This window comes from Chenopodium album, chromosome 21 (assembly GCF_948465745.1).
Source record: "Chenopodium album chromosome 21, dcCheAlbu1.1, whole genome shotgun sequence".
NCBI lineage: Eukaryota > Viridiplantae > Streptophyta > Magnoliopsida > Caryophyllales > Amaranthaceae > Chenopodium > Chenopodium album.
In genome coordinates this window covers 8,476,393-8,500,277 of record NC_137854.1, presented here as the reverse complement: position 1 = coordinate 8,500,277, position 23,885 = coordinate 8,476,393, and the positions used below count along the sequence as shown (strand labels likewise).

General features: G+C 33.7%; 2 protein-coding genes across 2 annotated transcripts; both read left to right on the top strand.

The window, feature by feature from the left end:
- Positions 1 to 921: 921 nt before the first annotated feature.
- On the top strand, positions 922 to 15,206 carry LOC145601525 (phenylalanine--tRNA ligase alpha subunit, cytoplasmic-like). Its single transcript, XM_081657558.1, has 19 exons — positions 922 to 1,074; positions 1,840 to 2,001; positions 2,675 to 2,797; positions 2,880 to 2,972; positions 4,282 to 4,338; positions 4,964 to 5,019; positions 5,695 to 5,787; positions 6,619 to 6,709; positions 8,466 to 8,503; positions 8,649 to 8,687; positions 10,599 to 10,675; positions 11,248 to 11,332; positions 11,702 to 11,798; positions 13,077 to 13,173; positions 13,422 to 13,493; positions 13,859 to 13,925; positions 14,182 to 14,307; positions 14,827 to 14,881; positions 14,973 to 15,206. Exons 2-19 carry the CDS (start codon positions 1,855 to 1,857, stop codon positions 15,024 to 15,026), a joined length of 1,467 nt encoding a protein of 488 aa, XP_081513684.1. The 5' UTR covers positions 922 to 1,074; positions 1,840 to 1,854; the 3' UTR covers positions 15,027 to 15,206.
- A 4,662-nt stretch (positions 15,207 to 19,868) lies between these two features.
- On the top strand, positions 19,869 to 23,885 carry LOC145600291 (proline-rich receptor-like protein kinase PERK15). Its single transcript, XM_081656209.1, has 8 exons — positions 19,869 to 20,526; positions 20,746 to 21,234; positions 21,679 to 21,759; positions 21,929 to 21,999; positions 22,279 to 22,355; positions 22,622 to 22,769; positions 23,077 to 23,238; positions 23,449 to 23,885. Exons 1-8 carry the CDS (start codon positions 19,869 to 19,871, stop codon positions 23,716 to 23,718), a joined length of 1,956 nt encoding a protein of 651 aa, XP_081512335.1. The 3' UTR covers positions 23,719 to 23,885.

The window sequence follows — 23,885 nt, the reverse complement described above, 5'->3', positions numbered from 1 at the left end:
AAATCGAATATCCGAAATTGAAAAAACTAGTTCGAATTTCCAATTTTTCCAATCAGATCATGGATCAGTTCGTTCAGATTGCATTTTTGCCCACCCATATTGTTTCATCATACTATCATAGTGACCTTTTTTTTTTCTTTCTATTAATTAAACGTCCATATTCTCTAAAGTAAATGTGGTGCACAATAAATTAATGTAAAATAGGTCTATTTATTTAATTTATAACCCGAGTAAAGTAAAGGTCCTAAAGATTCAATAAATTACACCCATTTTTTTCTCTCCTCGGTAGATTAACCTGTATGTGACTCTTAGAGTTTCTATATTCATCATAGGCAACCATGGAGAGAAATAAGGATTTTGAGATGAATCATATAATATGACCCTTAAGTCAAGGGTCGCCGATTTGCATATTTAATTACCCAAAAAAAAAATAACTTTGATTTCGAATTCATCTAATGTAATAGATTGAAAAAAAAAACATGAGTTGAATTCGATTTTGACTAATGGATGCAATGAAGTTGTTTGACACTTAATATTATTCTTTATTTTAGGGAATTTCTAATCGATACACTTCATTACTATTAATCAAGTTATGTTAAGTAAAAATTGCTGTTATTAGGGTCTGTTCACATTTACCGAACTAAGTTGAATTGAACTGAAATGAATATTTTATGAGAGAGGGAAATTAGGAGCTGAACAGATTTGAATTGATTGGAGCTGAACTGAACATGAGTTGAAGTCGTTGGATTTGGATCCGGATTTTCATTTTCTAGACTCAACGGATCCGGGTTAAATTTAGATCCTAGATACAAAAATGAATCTAGATCAAGCTCCATCCGAATCCGGTCTAGATCCGATCCATTGTCATCCCTAATTTAGACTAATTGACGGGGCTTTAACATTCTAACCCATTGAACAACTCTAATTGCGAATATAAGAAAATGAAAAAGAAAGAAAAAAAAACACTCCTCATCGTCCTCTCTACCAGTTCTCCATTGAAGCGCACTCAAGTACTCAACGTTCTCCATTGAAGTGCCTTCTGATACTTGTATCCCCATTGAATCGCCTTCTGAGGTAATTTGTTGTTTCTATTTGTAATCATCATGTCAATTTCACAATCTAGGGTTTAATTTCATCTAATTTGATTGTCAGTGTAGCTAATTTAGGGTTCGAAATTTTGAACTATTGGTTCTAATAACTAAGATTATATCAAAGATCGTAACCAACGATTATGTTGCTAGAAATTTGATAATTGAATCAAATATGCCTTTCCTTACTATAATTATCTATGTGATAATTGAATCAAATCTGTTGGTTTATTATTGCATAATTCAAGCCTAATTAAGTCCCGAGTTGAGATTTTTTGTGGCTATTGGAGCCTTAGGCTGAGCTTGGGTTTCGAGGCTCATTGAGCTTCGCCTTCGAGCCGTCAAGCCAAGCTTGGCTAAATCTTATTGAGCTCGAGCCAAGCACCCTTAAATCCTATTGAGCTCAAGCGAAGCACCCCTGAATTTTATCTAGCTCGAGCCATCACCTCTGATGATTAGCAAGGCCAATTATTAAAATTAGCACCTTTGTAACAAATTGGTATAAAAGTTAGCACCAATAACAAATTGGTATAAAAGTTATCACCCAGGTGACACATTGGTATAAAAGTTAGTAAGTGGCGATATGTGACCTTTTTTTGTTGTTGGAGAAGCGTATATTATACAAGTGTGTATTTATTTATTTATTTTTTTCACACTTTTTGATGTTGTTAATACTCATTATATGTCATATAGTTCTTCCCTCCATACCCAACTATGATTATTGACAAATAATAGCAATCAACTATTGTAGGATTATTAGAGAAAGATGGCGGAAGATGCTATTTTGCTCTATTTGGAAAAGAGCGAAGAAATTCCACATTCAGGAAAATTTGCCAGTGATTTTGGGATTGATCATGATGAAGTGATCAATGTGACCAAGAGCCTTAATGCCTATGGGCTTGTTGTTGCTCAGGTTTTGCTTCTCTCTTTCATATTTAATTGCTCGTTGAACTATGGAACTGAGTGATTACTTAGTAAATTACATATTGGGGATTTGTCTATTTTCTTGAAGCTGAGTTATGCAGTTTGTTTTGATTTGGTTGTATATACTTGAATTTATTTTATTAAAAATCCTCTTTTTTATTTGAGGTTTAGAAATTTAAAAAGTGTATGCTATGTTAGAAGGTGTAAATCAGCTTAGTACGCACAGATCTTTTTGCTTAATTAGAGGTCAAGAATGTGTTATGGTTTATTACTTTCCAAATTTTACAAAAAAAATAAAAATAAAAATAGAAATGGTATTTTTGTGCAATTGTGCATTTTGGTTGGATGGGAAATTACTGACAGTGAGGTTTAGCAACTACTATTTTCCTTTCTAGTAGCCTTTTTATTTATTAATAATGCAAATGGAGGGTGGGACTTGGAGTGCCTATTTGCGAATTTTGTTCAGTTTTTTTAACTTGATGAAAATGTAAAGTTAAAATTGTTTGCGCCTTTGCCTATGGATTTAGTTTTTTGGGGAGGTATTTTCTTGAATTAAATTGGATTATTGATCACTAATATATATATTTGAAATTACAGGATATTAGGCCAATTTTTATCTTTATCACATTTATTACAGTGAATATGTGTGTTTGCCAGTGCAGGATATTAAGAAGGAAAACTGGGTTCTGACTGAAGAAGGAAAACTTTATGCTGCTGCAGGCTCTCCTGAAGTGCAAGTATTCTCAGCTATACCACCCGAGGGTATTTCGCCTGATGAACTTCAGGTTGACAGTTTTGCTTGTATATTTCATTTGTTCACTTTGATAAAGTGAAGGATCTTAATGTGAAATTTCATGTTGGATGCAGAAAAAGGTGGATCCTTCTGTTTTTAAGATTGGATTTTCTCAGGCTATGAAGAATAAGTGGGTGGAGAGAGGAAAACAATCAGTATCCACAAAGGTAAATTTTCTTAACGTTCCGTTATTGGAAAGATTATTATTTATTACTTTCTAAACTATGCTACATTTTATCTTCACTTGTGTGGTACTCCTGAAAGTTCAAACTTTATTGTTTTTCTTGTTTTCAATATTTTGTTTGTTATCTGTTTTCTATTAATTACATTTCAAATATCAGTTTCTTTTTTTTATTTTATTTTTTTATAATAACAATAAAATAGCATTGCCAAACATAAACGTCCTTATGAAGCCGTTAAAATACATTATTCCCACTCTTAACTATCATTTGTTACAATTTGCAAGAAGTCTCGATTAAAAAATTCAAAATGGGCAAGATTGAATCATCTTAGGCTCTTGAAACATACTAAAGGGGTGTTTGGTTCACAACTTGGTATGAGTTTGGAATCATGGATTTTGAACTTGATTCTTTACTCCAAGTGTTTTTGTTTAGGAATAAGGGTATGATACATACCTGTCTCCTCCCTTGGGGTTTTAAACCCATTACCTTGTGAGCTTGAGGTATAGTTTTAGAAAATGAAATCTTCCTAAACAAACACTATGTATGGGTTTTAGGCTTTTAGCAACTTCATATCCATACCTTATACCTTAGTTGTGTGGACCTAACACCTCGTAAGTGTTGTCAGAAAGCCAAAAAAATTACATTTGTGTGTTTTGGGCTTGTATCTGCATACATTACGTCTATCAATTCCTTTATACTTTGAAGTCCGATTTTCAATCTGCTATTACGTGAATTGAAATCGACTAAGAATGACCACACCACAAGGTAGGGCATGAAATTTTATATCAGCCGTAGCAAAATTTTGGTCTCTATTTTTGAAAGACATAACTCAGCACAGTGCGGGTGCTATTCACATTTTTTTTTTCCTCTTTTTATTTTTTATTTTTTTATTTTTTTATTTTTTATTTTTTTTTTACAAATATAAATTTTAAACTGATAAGGAGATGAACCCTGACCATACCTCAATCTTCATAGTTTCTTGGGCTAGTATTTGTGAGTGGGAAAGGTAAGGGATTCCCACCCCCTCACTTGCAAAATTCGAACCCCTAAGGTAAGAACCTTATCAGGTGAGCCAAGCCTTGTTTGGTGTCTTGATGCTCCGTAATTGGGGTCAAATTGTATTATGAGAAAAGGGTTTTAGGGGTATATTATTCGACCTTTCTATTAAATACATTGTACATAGACAGCGGTGGTGGTTGTTTTGGTGTAGTGAAGTACAAATGTAAGCTTATCTATATATGTATATATTTATGCAGCTTGATTTTATAAATATTAATTAAGTTCTCTGTTGCAGGTTCAACATGTTGACGATAAGGTCAAGGACTTGCTTACACAGATACAAGCTGAGAAGGTGAGACGGTGTCTTTACTCGTTTGGTATTTTAAATGTTGACATTGTTTATGTGATGGGTGTCACTTCTTTGGCTTAGGAACTAGTAGCATCTTCCAATGTAGATATTTGAACCGTAATTGATGTTCTCTGATCAGTTTGTTGTTAGAGTATGAGAGTATTGTAATTTTGCTGTTGTGGATTGCTTCCATGAATTTAAACTTACTACGAATCTGGACAAATGCTCTATGATTCTATGAATAAGAGTGGATCCTTTGGTTCTGCCTCTAGTTATTATTTGGCTGGGGCAGTAAGTGCTCTACTGGTTATGCTGTTCTTTCTTTGATAAATATATTCTTTGCGAGACTTTTGGTAGTAACCTCTTTACAAGGCTTGGCTAGTTGGGAGTTAGGATTCACATTATTGATCCATCCAGAGTTCCAGACTTATTGGTGCTTTCATAATAGGTTATTGCGATGAAAACTGTAGTTATTAAAAATTAAACAATTTTTAATTTGTAGGTACGCTTCTTTATTTGCTACATTGTTTGTGTTTGTCTTTGATAATTTGTCTGCCTTGCCCATATATTATGGGAATTTCCTGTAGTCTTTTTGTTTAGCTTTAATTGGCGAATATCTTGTCTGCAGGTGGTTAAGCAAGAGGATATTGGTGCTCTCAAACGGAGAAAACTGATTACCTTACAGTAGGGATTTCTTGTGTTCTCTTACTAGATTAGTCCCGTGCGATGCACGGATTTCTTTGAAATATAGAATATATATTTTATGTATTATTACGTATCAGAAAAATTATTGAGACATAACCATTAGTTGTAAATGCTAATTTTATACAATTTATTTTGAAGAAGAACAAACCAAATATGAAAAATTTAAGCATATACATAAAAGTTAGATTTTTAATATACGATTTTAATTAAGCAAATAAAAAATGATTTTAAACTTGTAATTTATACAGGAACATAGAAAAAAATATATATACATTAAAGTATTTTATTCGATGAACCATAAGGGAAAGATGTATTAGATACCAATAATTGGTGATAGAAGAAAAATAAATAAATTAAAGAGTATAGATAAATTGAGTAGGAGAAATTAAATTTGAAATTTGAAACCAAAGAAAATATAATGACGTCAGATTTTTATTTAGGCGGGAAAATTTTTCTTATAAAGCTGCCACGTGGACAACGTGATGTCAGCGGTTGTTCCTTTAGTTTATTTATAGATTATACTTTATCTGTTTTCAGCTGACATTGGATAATGACTCTATGCTAGTTTCTTATCATGTACTGTTCTTATGCTTATGTCTCCTACATGCACATTGCGAACTGTTACGCTGCTAACTCATCTATTGTATTTTTTAGGACATGGAAGGGATACTCAATTCGAAAGGGTCCAAATTACGCCCGAAAAAGGACAAAAGCAGCAACTGATCTGACTCGAGAGCATTTGCAAAGGTATTTCACTCATGCATCTGATTGGGAAAGGGTGTTTTTTGCATCAGTTCTCTATTTGTGGTGCATTACTACCATTTTATAATACAAAGAGCAATTTCAATGCTGCTGTGCTTTTCCTGGTCTTAATATACGTCATCTAGGAAAAAGGGAACATTTATTATTTTTTGAAATTAGATATATAAGCACGAAACCTAGTTTCTTCCTCTTTTACTAATTGAGTAGGCCAAATGTAAGAGAGTGATCAGTACACATATTCTGAAGCCATTTAACTATTTAAGGACAGCAATAGCTTTGCATTCATTTTTATTTTTTGAGACCATGTAATTGGGAAATAAATATTTACGGCTTGCTTGACCTTTAAGTGAACAAGGTAAGGTTAAATACTTACATAGAAATTGATCAGAGTTATACATTTTGGATATAGTTAGCTCACTTAGCTGACTTGCAATATATAAACACATACACATATGTTGGCATTTTTTGCATAAGCCTGGTATTGCTCTGATAAATTGGTGGTGTTTCTAGTGGTTATCTTTAAGCTTCAGTGATGAATTGGTTTGAAAATCTGTTGGCCTTCAGGCCTTGTTACATTTGTAAAATTGTTGTGTCATGTGATCCCTTTCCACAGTTTACATCGTGGCCTACCCTCTCACCAATTTTGGCATACTTACCAATTAGCCTTTTGAGCCTTGCTGCTCTGTAATGAGTGTAATCTGTATTTGGTTGCTATAAGCAAACTTTGTATGACTTGTTGACGTTGTGGCGGGAGCTTGGTTTCAGAAGTTTTTTTTCCTGCTGTTTGACTTTCTAATGCTGGCATGTTATCTCAAGTGGTGCCTGGAAGGATTTGGAACTCAAAGAATACAACTTTGATGCTAAAGGTCTTCCACCTGAAGGTGGTCATTTGCATCCCTTACTCAAGGTTAGGCTGCTGGTTCTATTTGCTGAAATTCTCTCTTTTTCAGGGGTTAGTTTTTTTAAGCATTTCCATTTGATTGCAGCAATTTTTTAATTAAGTAAAATGCAACTTATTGACTAATTTGAAATTTTGAATTGCATATCTGCATTTATTGATGTTTTTACAATTATTATAGATTGTTGCTGATTGTGTGGTTAGAACTCAGAAGTAAATTTTTTTTTTTTTTTTGCAAGTTCCAACCGGGCGATGACATATTGGAATGAGCACATGCTTTACCAGTCTGCTTGAAATTTAATATTTCTGTCATCAATCTAATTATCCTGATTGCAGTTTGGGTTTGTTGAACAATTATTAACGGGGATGTTGTGTGAGATTGTTAGATCTCGCGGCTATTATAGAATTGGAAAAAAGATTTGCAAGCAATGTACAGTATCGATGCCCTCGTTTTTGAAAGATTTTGACATTTTATCTTTTGGCACTTCTCACAAACTCCACTTTGACCATCGTTTGCACTATATTCATAAAGAAAAACATATTTAAGTGTATCTCATTAGATCCGTCTCAATTTTTATTATCAGAATATCAAATTTTTTTTTTATTTATTTTACAAATATACAAGTACAAATATTAATGGTCATAGTCTATGTTGCTTGGACACGCCATTTTTGGCGTCATACCCGGGTCGGTACGACCCGACACGGACCCGGGTATGAAATCCATTCTGGATATTCCGATTGGCTCTCGGGTACGGCTATTCACAGTAGCCATTGAAGAAAAGAAGCTTCAAGAGAGATGGCAGAGAGGGAAGAGCGAAAAAAGCAACCATTTAAGAAAGATGAAGGGTTTTTTCTTTACCTTTATTTTATTTTTTTTAGGAATAACTTTATTTAAAACGGCTTTCTGATTTCCCAAGAAAGAGATTTACTGTACATTTATTTAAATAAAAGGGTTTGGGGTTTCCCAAGAAATTGGTACAGAAAAGCCGTGGTACTCATTTTTTCAAATAACAAATCTGATTTGGCTTCCCAAACAAGTTTACATAACATTTTTTTTATTTTTTATTTGAAGAAAGCTTTCACAAGATTTTATAATGTTTAATTTTAAATATTATATTATTTATCTTAGTTATTTAAAAGATACTGTATGTATCAAAATTTATATATGAATAAATATTGACTCATAAGATTTTTGATCTGTGCCTAATAAAAAATAAATAAAAACGTTTTTCTTATTAATATATATATTTTTTTCTTAAAGAATTTATTGGAGTATCCGTGTACCCGAGTCCAAAGTTAAGACGGTGTCCCCGTGTCCTAAATTTTTGAATATGACGTATCGGACACTCAGATCCGTACCAGTATCGGATACAATGTAACATAGGTCATAGTTTTACATGGGCAAGCGTGAAAGTGTTAAGTGTTGAAATTCTTGAGAACTTTCAAAAAGGAGGTATGTTTTGCAATTTAAACAATATGATAGTTATTTAGTAAGAGATTTTAGAAGATAGGATTAGTGCAGGGCATTCAATGTAGTAGATGCGATTTTTTTAGGTGAAGGAAAATGCTTACTTGCTAAGTCCGTATTTCTACAAGAAAATTATATTATTCTTAATTTTAACTCAGTTATTTCTTACTTTGCTCAAGTCTAAACTCTTGCCTGTCAGATTTCTTTTCTTAATTTCTATTATTATCCTCATCATCCTGATTTGTCAACTGGTTTTTCAAATTTTTGTTTTGTTTGACATCATCCAATGTTTCAGGTTCGGAAGCAATTGAAAGACATATTTCTTCAGATGGGGTAGGATTCCATTGACTCTCTTCTTTTTTGCTTGCGTCCTGTTTCTTTGTTCATTTATTTACTTAAATTATTTTGATGAAAGAATTTGCTCTGATCTCTATTGATATTTTACTGGCTCCACAAATTTGTATTGGTCTCTGCGCAGTTTTGAGGAAATGCCAACAAACAATTATGTCGAAAGCAGGTACGTTTGTTCTTTCATTTAAAACTTGTCTGATGTCTACTAGTTTAATACTTTAACATCCCAATCTATGCTATTAGCCTATTAGTGTGTTTAATTTTTAATATTGTCATGCAAATATGTACTATTGTGTGGTATGTGCCTATGTGTACAACAACAAAGTGTTAGTCCCAAAATGATTTGGGGTCGGCTAACATGAATCATCATAAGGAATCGTACTATATAAAGAATAGGACATAACAAAATCATCATTCAAAAGAGTTTGGAAAATCATCATAACTATTGTGTGCTATGTGTAAAAAATAAAAATTTATGTTTTGCTGAATTTAAAGAAAGCCTTTAGTTCTGCAGTATCTGTTGTCATAAAATGATACTTAAAATAGAAATCCACTGCTTCATATTCTGTTTCCATTTATTTTAATATCTAATGCAAGCTTCGTGTCATATGACCTTCCTGTGTCCTGTCCCTCAGAAAGCTACAAGTTACAGAATTTCTTTGCATTTAAGAGGCTAAGCTAAGAGAGCAGTACTCTATAAACAGTATTTACTTCCAATGATCACAAATGGTGACTAGCAGTTAATTAATTGTTTTTGCGGCTTTCTTCGATTCTTTTTTTCCACTACACATGTGAAGTGATGTTTCAATACGGAGCAGCCTGTTGGATATTCTGTCATTCTATGTACTGGATAAACAATAGCAGTGTACCCATGGTCTGGCAACGAACGTATTTTGATTTGATTAAACACTAGTATGTTTGGAACATGTCCTATTTCACTAGTACTTGGTCTTTATAATAAAAAGACTTTGAGGAGGATAATTATTGGAGGAATTTCGTTTGCTGCAGTTAAAGGATATTTTTACTGTATTCTTTTTTCTTGTGGTTGATTGCTGGGAGACTTAGGACATAATGATGGATGTCTACTTGATTTTAGTGGTTGTTAGGAAGTATGAAATGATTGATGTCCATACTAATTAGTTTGCATTCCTGAAGTGGATATGTTTAAGGCCATGGTTTCTATGGTTAGAAGTCAATTCTCTTTACTGACATTCGACAAGGGGTTTAGAGGCTCTGTTACATGGACTCGACATTTTACTCTTTCGTATCCATGTCGACATGACACAACCTGACCAGGCTTGGGTACAAAATCCAGGTAGCCCGGGTGAAGTTCTGGCTTCTGACTTCTTCAGGAAAATTTCTTAAAAATATAGATTTTTGCTATGTCCCAGTATTAGTGTCCAAAACTCAAACAAAGTAACCGTGTCCTGAAATTTAGGGATTGACAAATCCGAGACTCTTATATATGTACCAGTATCGGATGCTCCATCTGAGTCCATTTAACATAGAGGTACCCATGTTGGTGATTATCAAGGTGGTTTGTGTGTTTTGAAAAGAATTAATCCCTCCGTACTTAGTTACTTGCTCCATTTCTCCGGATGCGGTGTTTTTTGGTGGAATTGTAAAAAGTGAGTATAAGTGGGGAGGAGAGATAGTATTTTATGATAGAAGGGGGGTTCGTTGAATAATTTAAAAATCTTAAATTTTTTTAGTAGGAATAACATAGCTTTTATGACATCTAGACTCTTGATGAAATTTTGATTTGAGAAAAATTGACATTTTTTATGATGTCTAGACTCTAGACTCTAGTCATTTTGATTTTGTGATCAAGGCTGTTATGTGGGTAGATCCCAAGTTGCATATCAAAATGTTATAATGTCACATAACAATGCCTCAAGGTTCATGACTTACTTTTTATGTAAGCTGACAAAAAAATCATCTAATGTATAGCAGACAATATACTTGCACTACCCCATACAGGGATATTTTTTGTTTGCATTTCGGAATTTGCATCTTCATGTTTTGCTTGAATTTATTTATTTATTAATTTTTGATGAATATAATGGTTTTCTTTTAGCTTTTGGAATTTTGATGCGTTGTTCCAGCCACAACAACACCCAGCTCGTGATTCACATGACACTTTTTTTCTGAAAGGTTTGTTGTAATTCATCATGTCTATAGCATCCTTTAGACATCTATTGTTTCATCTTTTGTATCAATTTCTTTTGAAAATTATTCTCCAACCCTAGGTAAACCTTCACTTTATCTGCAATTTCTCTGTAATATTACCATATAATTTTTTGGGATTTTTGGAGAAGTTCCTGGAAGGCTGAGTACGTCTTACTACCTATCCTAACCCTGATTTGTTGCTTTGTTGGGCATGATTGTTATTGTTGCTATTGCTGTATTACCATAAAACCACTTTAATTGTGTTGTCAACTGATATTATTTACGTGATGCTCATTTAAGAGATTGCGGAAGGTTTCTTAATTTATACTGATGTCCTAATATATTAATATTATACCGCAATTGCTTTTTTGCATTATGATAATGGACAATCTAAAGGATCTTCATTTTTATAAATGTCCTTGCACAAATTTAGGGTTTATAGTTTTTCTACACTGACCTAGCTATGATGGTTACTTTTACGAGGTTGTGCCAACCTAATTTGCAACTTTGGAACATTGGTTTTCGTGCTTATTGAATATGTAATTGCTACTTTGCAGAACCGTCCACTACACAATGGCTGCCTGAAGATTATGTTGAGAGGGTAAAGTGTGTTCACGAATCGGGTGGTTATGGTTCCAGAGGGTATACATTCTTCTTTCTTTATTTTGTTCAATCTCATTCTTCTATCTACTGACATTTTACTTCCTTTGTTTTTTTTAGTGTCCGAATATCAAATTTTCATAACTTTTGCTCAATGATAATTAAAGATATTTATATTAAAAATCATGCATTGGCAAACATGCCTAGAAAATGTGTCTGCTAAGTGCTAATATGAAACTAAGGTAGTGTCAGTCCTGGTTGCTGTTTTTGTTATTGCTAATATGAAACATGGAGTTAGCCACTTAAAATATTTACACGCTGTCACCCCTAAAGTACCTACAAACTGTAAGTACTGTTTAATATTTTGTCCTAAAATTGTCCCTTGATTATTCAGAATTATGTTTAATGTAGGTATGGATATGACTGGAAAAGAGAGGAGGCGAACAAAAATCTTTTGCGAACACATACGACTGCTGTTTCTTCAAGAATGTTATATAAACTTGCACAGGTATTTTATGACGGTAATGATTTAATTGCTGTAAGTTTTTTGTGGTAATTGAACCTCTCAGGGCCCTCTCTATCTCCTTAGAGTTTTCATATTTTGATAGAATAATTGACAGTCAATTTGCCATTGCCTTAATTTGTTATCTTTCCATTCCAAATTGAATGTCTCCATATTTGATGGTTGGGTGCTAAATAGGTGTTATTTACATATGCACAAAAGAAATACTATAATTATTATTTATTTATTTATTATTTTTTTTTTAATAAAATTTTATTTATAATGTCATTCCATTTTGTAAAGTCTAACTTGTATATGAGTATTCCCTCTGCCCGTAAATTATAATTACTTTTACTAATTTTATGTCATCTCACATATATATCTTCCCTCTGCTTGTAAATTATAATTACTTTCTAGATTTAGTTAGTTGCACTTTGAACCCTTTTTATCAAATGTGGCCTACCAGCTGGATGGTTAATTGAGGCAGTATAACATGTACTTCAAAAGAGGAGAGTGTCATGTTTTTTTTTTTTTTTTTTTCATGTGAATTCACGGATAGAGATATGGATAGTCGGCTAAATAGTTTATGGAGCCAGTATACATTTACTTCAGAAGAGATGTGAATACCATGCCTTTTTTTTTCTGATTTTATGTTTATTTATGGTTAGTTAAATGGATAGGTGTTTACATGTTCGTGTAACATATGAAAAATCAACCCTTGTCTTTGGTAGGCCCTTTTGGTCCTCTATCATTGATATGGATCTGAGTAGGCCAAAAAGAAAATCAATGGATGGATAAAAAATGTCTCGTTGTGTCGGTTGTTTATATACACTACAAACCAACCTAAGAAACCCTAATTAATTTAGAATCCTCAATTTACATGGCAAATTGGCAAGAAAAGCCAAGGAGCCAAAGACACACCTATCTTTTGGCCAATGATGCAAATTAGTCTATCAGAAAAACAATTCTGACAATATATAACCCAAGATTCAAACTAATAACTTGGAAGCCCACAAATAACCCTTTTATTAAATGAAAATACGAAGTATAATAAATCAACTGTAATTTGTAACTTGTTATAAATGCTTGGCAAAATGTTTAGTAAGTGGTGAAGACATGAAACAATATTAACTTCTACATTGGATATGGAGAGGTCTTTTGCTTTAATACTCCTTTATGCTTTTATTTTATCTGTATCTTTTTCTTAATGACTGCGCCAAATTATAGTGTTCAGTTGGATTGATGAATCTTTTTTCCTGATCATTTCTTTTCTTATGTTTGTAGAAACCATTTGCTCCTCAAAAATACTTTTCAATAGATCGTGTGTTCAGAAATGAAGCCGTTGACAGGACGCACTTGGCAGAATTCCATCAGATAGAAGGTGAACATTTTTTTTATTTCTTAGTTGGGCAATTGTCCTATTTCTAAATATTGGGTATATGTTTGGCAAAGGTTGGCTGAAAATATTAATTCACATGACGGTGTACCCTTACAGCCTGACAGGGCCAATTTCTTATTGCACGGCTAATTGTTTTAAAATAAATAAAATAATTAAACTTGGGTTATGTCTTTTCTCAGAAGTCTGTAATTTTGTGTTACTCACCCTAATTATGTATTTTCTCATTTCAGGCCTTATATGTGATCGAGGCCTCACCCTAGGGGATCTTATTGGCGTGCTGCATGACTTTTTTTCACGTCTAGGTAAGATTTGTCTTTGTTTATTCAAGTTAGTGTCTAGTGTTTGTAAGCGTCATGTTACAAAATTATTCTATTGTCTATTTGACAGAGAGAATTTGAATATCTGTCCAAAGTGAGAATAGAATACCAAAATATTTCTTGATGCTACTCAGCATATTTCTTTAAACTCTTTTGATGACTAGAAAAGGAATATTAAGCTTGTGCAGGATGCTGCTCAGCATATACTTCCTTGAAACTAATTTTTATATAACTACTGTGTGATTTGTATCTCTGAATCTGGAATATAGCCTTAAAGCGATACTTAGAGTTAAACATTTAAACTTGGATGACTCCTGGTGATGTAAAGAAGTGTTTCATGATTTGTGCAGGGATGACAAAACTTCGTTTCAAGCCTGCATACAACCCTTACACTGAACCTAGCATGGAAATATTCAGGTATGAAATATTTTCAAAGAACACTAGTGTATAATGTATATGTACAAAACATGTCATTGTGATTAAACGGAATATATCTATTTATTTATTCTTTAAAACTCATGTCTTGCTCTTTTGCACAAGTATATGTATTCTTTTAGAGCAGTGTTCATTGCTGTGTCCAGGATCAAATTTGCATAATCTGGTTTGGACTGGAATATGGGTCAAACTCGTCCAGTTGGGACCTGTTTAATTTGCTTTATCTTTAATTTGCCAGTTATCATGAAGGCTTTGGAAAGTGGGTGGAGATAGGTAATTCTGGTATGTTCAGACCCGAGATGTTGCTTCCTATGGGGCTTCCAGATGATGTCCGTGTAGTTGCATGGGGGTTATCCCTTGAGAGGTGAGCTTAAATATGGTTTCATTTCTCTAATAATGAATACTGCACATATAATGTACCAGTCAGGCAGCCACAATTGTTTTAGCACAATTTCAAGCAAATTGAACTATCAACTATGTTTTCTTTTTTAAAAGAATATATAGGATTGATTTCCTTATATTGTGGCAACTTTTAATTTTGAAGATACTCGATCAAACTTTGCTACTAGAAAGTAGTAACACATTTTTTTTTTTTTTTTAACGGGAAAGTAGTTAAGTAGTAACACATTTACTGAGTTAGTTTGTCACTTGGCAAAGAAATGACTAGAAGCATAAAAGATAAATGAAAGGTGAAGAGGGATTGATATCAGATGAAAAACTTGTCATGGCTTTTGAATGATTTGTGTCCATTAATGGTTTTTTTGGAACTCAAGAAGTGAGATGTTCAATTGCAATTATATGTGAGCACCGTGAAAGGAGGGACTGTTTAGTTATTTAGTTTTTTTTTTTTTTTTTTTTTTTTTTTTTTTTTTTTTTTTTGCAGGCCTACAATGATCTTGTATGGAATTGATAACATAAGGGATCTCTTCGGGCACAAGGTATTTCCTATGAATATCTATAACTTTAGCATATTAGAATTTTTTATTGGCATTTTTTTCTGAAACACTTGGACGTTTTCTTGGTCATCAGGTTGATCTGGGGTTGATGAAGAAGAATCCTATTTGCAGAATTGGGCTTGATTAGGTTTTAATTTAACCCCAAATGCAAATTTTGATTACATTTGATTGTTTTAGTTGAATTCCTAACAAGCTAGATTTTATTTTGTGACATCATGTGTTTTTGATCTTGTGTATTATTCTTTTTAATTTTTGTTTCCTACCAATTTTTCTTTGTAACTATATATCTTCCATTGTAAGACTTTAACTATCAAGCTCAATATTTTATTAGTTAAATCTGTCATTGCGTACAAGGGGAAAGACTTGGTATCCTCATAAATTTATGGGCTATACTTTATGTCTGCTATTAAATACGTAGTACTTGTATTCCACTTCAAACAAATTTAGTCTTGAGTTGGAGTTTCATAAAGTAGTTCAAGTTATGGAAGTTTTTGAAGTGTGGTCATGGTCTTTGGAGCCTTGTTGGGGTTGTGAGTTTAAGCAACCCCTTTAACATTAGGTGGGTGGTCCTACTAGTAGTCTTGTCGGGGTGTGAATGTGTTCCCCTGGTAGTTGAATTAGTCTCCGGTGGGGGAAGTTATTTGCGCAATTGGATAGCTTTTCCTGCATATGGAGTTTGCAGGAGGAGGGTGGTTTAGAGGGAGGAGTTTGGTTTGCAAGTCTTGTTGCTCGTGTGTGGGATGATATGGGCATTCAGTCAATTGCTATCATCCTTTGGTTAGTTTTGGTGATGACGAGGTCAGTCATCGTTGTTAATCAATATCTTAAAGGAGGCTACCCATCTTTAATGTTTGGGTTATGCAAAGTCCTCCATTTTCTTGCATTCTTCGTTGGTGGAATTGCAAAAAGAGAAACTGTATTTGGATGCACGGTCTCATAGAGTCATTAAGGTAAATGACTCTAGAGGTTTTGTTACCAGGCTCCTAAGATGCAGTTATGTTTTTCGTTCCCTAGGAGCGGAATGGTGTCACAGGTCCATTTCTCAGCAACAGTGTTGACGCGTTAACCGTGTCATTGTGATCTAATACTAAATTATATGCACTATTTTTTGAATAGGAGGTAAGGGATTGCTCTATAATTTAGATTCGAGGGAAATATTCATTGTGATGGATGCCTACATGCCTTAACCGATGATTATGAGTGATAAACTATAAAAAATCAAGCACTCAAGCAGCTTGTCGCACCTGAGAGAGATTGTATAATTGCAACATGACTTGTACTCCTAGTGTGTTCTATGAATAATTTTTACGTACAAGTGCTAAGAAGGTGAATAAACTATACTTGTACTTGTTGAAGGAAGGAGGGTATAAGATCTTCAGTTTGTCATCTGTATATCCTTTTAAATCTGCAACAGAATTAGGTTTAACTTGACCATAATTGCTTAAGATTTAAAGAACTTGTATTTGTTAAAAAATAGTCAAGTTGCTCTACATGAGCTTTTCCTATGGTTAACATTAACTATGATAGCTTTTCCCATGATTAATACTGACCGAAATATTTATGTATGTTGACCGTTTTTTTTTTTATTATTATTTTTAACAAGATTTTTGTAAGTGATGACATAAAATTTACGTTCAATTTGAATTATTTTTTTATGAAACTAAAATAATTGGATTTTTTTTTTTTTTTTTTGAGGGGAAACGTTAGAAGGATTACTATTCCAAATCAAGCTCCGACAAGGCTAAAACACCTTGTGGGATAGAGTCAATACAAATAAGCTCCGAACAATCACGAGTATCCCATTGTAATACAAGTATGAGAAATGTTAAAACATGAAATTTGCTAGCTAACAACCGAATATCATCATAAATCAGCCACAAAGGAGAAACACCATGTTCAGCCTTGCCAATTTTGCTCGTCAGTCGTCACTGACAAAGCATCACCTTCAATCCATACCATCGAGTGACCCATTCTCCTAGCCATCTTGCAATCAAACCGAACTGCTGCTGCCTCCGCCTCTTCAACAGGCCAGGTCACAGAAATCTTCTTCGTTGCAGCCCACAACTTGGTGTTATTTATCACTTCTCTCCTTGTTTTGCTATTGTGATTCTTTCTGACTGACCCATAAGATCAGCAACCAGTCAATCATATTCTTGTTTATTAGTACTTTTATGTCCTAAAGTATTTTGTGCATTATACTGTTGAATCCCATTGTAGCCCACTTATGAGTGTCCGACATTGGAGAAAGAAGAGAGGTAGTTCCACTTTATAAGGTAGTGGAGTCACTCCTACTATTGCCAATTGGTTTTAGTATGGAAGCTCCAAAGCCTTGTTTGTGGACCTAACTCTCCTCCTCCCTGTTCGGGTTGCCCAGACCCATTTCATATTGTTTCGAAATTTAACATATACTGTTTTAATTCCAGAATCTCGAGGAGTACGTCTCATTTATGCGTAGATGCAACTCGCGGTGCAGCTTGCTATTAGGTTGCTGCTCATCGACCTCTATCATCGTTGTCCCATCATGTGCTATTGATCTTGCTGCCTGCAGAATATGGTCTACCAATTGTTCCTGCCTCTCAAGACGTACATGTACACGTGTTGTTTGAGTGGTAAGACGTGTTTGGTCCACCCACTGCAACGGGAAGTGGATTGATGGTGAGATATTGGAAATCATATTCGATACATGAGCCCATGAGCGGGAACTAGGGCTACCATCGTCTGATATAAGCTCTTGTCGCGGTATCCGGTATTTGTTGTTGATGGATATGTGTGATGACACTCTTCCGTCAATGTTATTTAATGGTTTGAAATTCACTTTGATTTTCAGTTTGATGAGTAGTGAGTCTGAGTCATCTTTTGAATTACCAATGGATACCATACGAGTGACCGGGATTGCTTTACATGTTGTCTTCATTTGGTGGTGGTTGTTATCATTCAGAGGCGAAGCCATGTTTTTTTTTTTGAAACAATGTTTGTATTAAGACTTTGTTGCCTATACTATGTTGCATTTGATCGAAAATATAATAGTGTATGAATATTTGTTTTATGATGGTATGTTATTTTATTTATAACCAAAAGTAACGATTCTTAATTTAGGTATAAATTCCTAGTCCTTGATGAAATAGAATTACAAAGTAGTGAGTTCCCTCAAAAAAAAAAAAAAATTACAAAGTAGTGAGTATACGTATATGTATATGGAGGGAGTCCAGCTGTATATCTATCTTTCCAAGTTTATTTTGCATGGAAAAAGTTTCCTTATAACTATTTGTAAAAATAGAAAATTTCCTTAAACACGAGTAGTAAATGGAAAAGGATATTTCAATAAAAAAAAAAGAAAAGAAATTCTATAAGAGGTATAAATTTACTTATTTTTATAACCGATGACCTGAAAATAATTTTACTGAATTAAATTTGTTTTTATTGAAGTGGAATTATTTTTACTGAATATTATTAGTAGTATGATCAAGGAATACATTATGAATTTATGACCATGTAAAATGAACGTATTATACATGAATCTCAATCAACCATCAAAAAAAAAATCTTATTCTTATTAATCTCAATCAACCATTAAAGAAGAATTATGCATAAGGTTGCATATATATTGCTCAAGTAACCGATTACACAGGCAATATTTGAATCAACATCCTCTTTTGCATCAAGTACAAGGGACTCTAATTGAACTAATAGGTTTTCATACAGCACATAAATAATAATGATTTAGATTTTTTTCTTCTTCTTTTTTTTTTTTTTTTTTTTTTTTTTGAACAAGAAGAAATATTATCATTAAATAATAGTCATCTAATGATGATATTTTTTTGAACGGGTAGAAATATTATCATTAAATAAGATTTACATCTAATGATGATATCATGCATATGTTATTGTTTGTTTTTATGATGTCAACTTTCCGCTTAACAACTGGAGTCTAGTATTAATATGACTAGTCTTAAGTTTATTCTACGCCTAAATCAGTACGGATTGGAGTACAATAACTAAATGTTATCCCCTAAAAAAGTACTAAGTACTACTTAAATCTTTCAATTATTACTCTAAATTTAGAACTTAAGGTCATGATTTAGAGGCTGTTATTTCTTTCTTTATAATGGTGACTATAATACTTTTTTTTTTTTGAAAAATGGTGACTAATACATGCTAATAATATATAATTGCTAAAATTAAAAGTACTAAAATTAAGGGGAATCATTAAGATAAGGGTAAGAAAGAGAAAATGAAATTAGGAAAAGAAAAAAAAAAAAACAAATTAAACAAAGAGAAAGAAAATAGACAGAACGATTAGATCCTTTTTTGTAGGAAGAGAGAGTAATGGACTATGTCCTCCTTTCTATCATGCCATCTTCCTTCCACTCCAACTTTTGCTTCTCTTTCTTTTGATTTCCCTTTTCTAACTCTCTTCCTTCAGGTTTAATTTCTTTCTGTCTCCTCTTAATTTTTTTTTCTATGATTTTTTTTTTCTATGATTTTTTTTCTATGATTTTGTAAACATGTAAGGGTAATTCTAGAGTATAATTTCATTATGTTACATTTTATTACAAACCATTTACATACATGCTTAATATCCTTTTGTTGTAATTGATTCCGTGCAAGTGTGCAACCACTAATATTAACGCGTATATATAAGGTACATTCAAGAGGGTTCATATATTACGATGCATGCATATATGCAATGCATGTTCTTTATATGATGTTGTTCTTTATATATATGTTGTGTAACAGCTACATACATACATGCACGTTATCTAGGATACTCACAAGTGTATGAAATAATTTGTATTTTATAATTTGTATTTGTTTTCTTTACTTTTGTTGTTAATGTATAGGGTTTGGAAAGAATTAGAGGCGAGCAAAAGGGGGAGAGCCAAGGGGTAAAGTTTCTTGAACAAAAGCTTTTCATGTGGAATTACTATAATTAAATTTGTAGAAAGAAAAGCTTAGCTTGGAGGTAGACATGGCGGAAGACGGATCATCATCACCTTCTCCTGATCAATCACCACCATCAGGCTCATCATCATCACCACCACCGTCTGGATCATCAACATCGCCATCACCACCACCTCCTTCGCAATCTTCATCTTCTCCTCCGCCTTCCTCACCACCTCCTTCTACTCCTGCACCACCTGAAAGCGGAAACTCATCTCCATCCCCACCACCACCATCAGAAGGATCATCATCACCATCGCCACCATCAGAGGGCTCATCATCATCCTCACCCCCGCCTCCTAGCGAGGGTGGTGGTGGCGGTGGTGGTAGTGGTAGTGGTAATAACAACCAGCCTCCTAGCGAGGGTGGTGGTAATAGTGGTGGGGGGCCGTCTAGGGATGCTCCATCACAACCCCGATCCCCACCTCAAGAACTAACCCCATCGGGACCCCAGGGTGGTTCATCCAACCAATCACCATCCCCTTCAGCATTAACCGGTGGAAGCTCTTCTGGTGGTGGCTCTTCAAAATCCAATGGTACCAAGGTCATAACCGGAGTGGTGGTGGTTGGTGGCCTTCTACTTTTCCTAATGGCGGTTTGTGTATTTTGCATAAGAAAGAAGAAAAGGAGAAAGAGGGAAAGTATGCCCTCTTATGGTTGGGAAGGTGGTCCTAGTAAACCTCAAGGTACATAACCCTATATGTGAATTTTTGTCATGTTGTTTTAAGTTATTAATTAAACAATCAAAACACGAATATAATGTACGGGTATGTATAATATAGTATCTATATCATACATACCTGTACATTATCATAATAAAAAATATTAAAAATGCAATGCATTGCATAACAAAATTATATAATATTTATTGTTAATTAATTGCATCACTTTAAATTGACTTTCAGGCAATTATAATAATAATAATCAATATTGGCAAAATTCTTCTCAAGATCACCATGCAGTCAAGATTCCCCCAACATCTAGCGGCCAAGGTTGGGGACATCCAACTAGCGACGAAAGCGGGCAACAATCAGGGCACAATGCAACATCAACAGCACCATCTCCGGGTCTAAGCTTGGGTTTTAACAAAAGCCAATTCACGTACGCGGAGCTAGCTGCCGCGACAAATGGGTTCGATAGATCAATGATGTTAGGGCAAGGTGGTTTTGGATATGTACATAAGGGTGTTTTACCAAATGGGAAAGAAATTGCTGTGAAAAGTCTAAAGTCTGGTAGTGGTCAAGGTGAAAGAGAGTTTCAAGCAGAAGTTGAGATTATTAGCCGTGTTCATCATCGTCATCTTGTGTCACTGGTTGGTTATTGTATTGCTGGTGGACAACGGATGTTGGTTTATGAGTTTGTTCCTAATGATACTTTGGAATACCACCTTCATAGTACGTCATTATTGCTTCTACACTTGTTAAAACATATACGTATCTGTAGTATAATAGACTTAATGGTTTAGACGTGTTCAATTCCCACTAGTGACAATTTAGGGGATGAGATACCATTACCTTCCCCCACTCTCTCAATTTGTCTAGTTCGCTAACCTGGACCAGGTTGGCCCGTGAGGAGTTTTGGCTTGGTAGGGCCCTTCATCTTACCTGCAAATTAAAGGTAGGATTAGTTGCGTTGTTTATGTGAGATGTGAGAGTAGATAGAGGGGAAGAAGAATTAATCAAGTCTTTTATATTGGGTTTGATTTCTTTAGGCCCTATATGATTGTTACGATTTTTTTTTTTTTTTTTTTTTTTTTTTTTTGGAAACCATTGTTATGAGTTTCATTGGTCATGATTAGGTTGTTAAGTGCTTATACATTGAATTAATTTTAATTTCAGAAAGAGGAGAGTTGGATTTTCCAACTAGGCTTCGCATTGCACTTGGATCAGCTAAAGGGCTTGGTTATCTTCATGAAGATTGTATGTCTTGTCGAATTTTTTTTATAATCTCCCACATTTTGTTTGGTTTACTACACATTGATCCATTAATATGGTGTCTAATTTACTTACAATATAATCTAATACAATCATTATTCACCTGCTTTACATCCATTTTTTTGTTGTATGTTTTGAATGGAATATGTATCAGGTCACCCAAGAATCATCCATCGTGACATCAAAGCTTCTAATATTTTGTTGGATGAAAACTACGAGGCCATGGTATGTTCATCAATAAACTTCCTTTTCTTGATCCTCATTCTGCTTATATTATTTAGCTTTTATTCTTAAATTATATGATTAATCAGAATTATGAAGTCCTTGAAACCTCTCTCCAACTAAAATTGTTAAATTCGAAAACAAATAAATATTATCTATCAAAAATCATCTCTAGTATTCAAATTGAATAACTATAGATTTTAACACAATTACAAAATTAATTCTACCCACTTTTGCAAGCTAAGTGACCTAATGACCTTGGATATATTTTGTGCAATTCAGGTTGCTGATTTTGGACTAGCTAAGCTTACCACTGATACAAATACTCACGTCTCTACTCGTGTGATGGGAACTTTTGGGTGAGTTAATTGTTCATTTGATCCAAAATTAATGTAGGTGTTGATTTAAAGACCAAAGTGTTATAATAGTAATTAAAATACTAACAAATTTTATTATAGATCAAGGTTTTATATAGAGAAGGAACAATATGGTGACTATAGATTATAATAAATCAATGATAACGTGATTAGTGATAATATGATATGAATCTAATGTATAAAAATCACTCATGATAGCCCTTGGGCTATTTCTCTTCAAAAAAAAAATCACTCATGATATAACGCAGGTATTTGGCCCCTGAGTATGCTTCAAGTGGCAAGCTCACTGAAAAGTCGGACGTTTTCTCATATGGTGTAATGTTGCTAGAAATTATCACTGGACGTCGACCAGTTGACCCTCAAATGAAGTACATGGAAGATAGCTTAGTTGATTGGGTATTACATGCTACTCATCTTTTTAACTTAAAATAAAAGAATAGTCAACTCAAATTATAAAAGAAGAATAGTCATCTTTTTACCTTGATTTGGTTTACAACAATGTGTTTAGTCAACTCAAATTACAAAAGAAGTTAAGGTGACTTATTTTTTTGTAATATGAACTTTGAGGCGGCTAATTAAGTATTTTGTTGACACACAAAATCGACTAAAAAAGTGAAAGCTAGTACTATACTAAATTTAATAAGTTTACATCTATTGACCATTGTATTGATTATAAATGTATGGTTTTATTTGTGGTTCACAGTCCAGACCACTTCTAACTAAAGCATTGGAAACTGGCAATTACCATGAATTTGTTGATCCACGTTTGGAAGAAAACTATGACCCTAATTTAATGAAACGGATGGTGGCTTGTGCTGCTGCATCCATTCGCCATTCTGCTAAGAGGCGCCCCAAAATGAGCCAGGTTCGTTCATTCAGTTCAACTAACATATTTTTTCTTTTCTTAACAATTCATTATAATTCTCGAGTAGACTTTGATCCCATACCTTGAACTAAAAATTTTGTTCTTATTTTTTTAATGACATAAAAGTACATTTTATTGATCCGAGTATTTCATAAAGGCGTAATACCTGTCATGAACGTTATGTAACGTCCATAAATCTTAAAATCGCAGATTGTTCGAGCATTAGAAGGAGATGTCTCATTGGAAGACCTAAATAGTGAAGGGAAGCCAGCGCAAAACACGATGCTTAGCTCATCGGGGAGCTCGGACTATGATACTCGTGCATATAGTAAAGACCTCAAGAAGTTCAGGCAAATGGCTTTAGCAACTCAAGATTTTGCGAGCAGTGAATATGGAGGAACCACAAGTGAATATGGATTGAACCCGTCTAGTAGCTCAAGTGACATTTCAAAGGAGATAAATAGCAAGAATATACCTTAATGAATATTTAAAACTAGGATAATTCTAATTAATTATTGTTAATTGGATTATGGTACACAAGCTAATTGTTTTTCTTTTATATCATGTAGAGAGTACATTATTTTTCTTAGATAATTTCAAACCTCATTCTATCTAGTCTTTCTATGTGCTTGATTCTTTTTTTTTTT

Excerpts from the sequence above, each read along its gene's own strand:
- LOC145601525 (XM_081657558.1), top strand. The coding sequence starts at position 1,855 with ATGGCGGAAGATGCTATTTTGCTCTATTTGGAAAAGAGCGAAGAAATT. Across the intron at positions 11,333-11,701 it reads GGTGGTTATGGTTCCAGAGG|GTATGGATATGACTGGAAAA; the intron begins GTATACATTCTT and ends TGTTTAATGTAG. Across the intron at positions 14,882-14,972 it reads GGGATCTCTTCGGGCACAAG|GTTGATCTGGGGTTGATGAA; the intron begins GTATTTCCTATG and ends CTTGGTCATCAG.
- LOC145600291 (XM_081656209.1), top strand. The coding sequence starts at position 19,869 with ATGGCGGAAGACGGATCATCATCACCTTCTCCTGATCAATCACCACCA. Across the intron at positions 21,760-21,928 it reads TGGTTATCTTCATGAAGATT|GTCACCCAAGAATCATCCAT; the intron begins GTATGTCTTGTC and ends AATATGTATCAG. Across the intron at positions 22,000-22,278 it reads ATGAAAACTACGAGGCCATG|GTTGCTGATTTTGGACTAGC; the intron begins GTATGTTCATCA and ends TGTGCAATTCAG.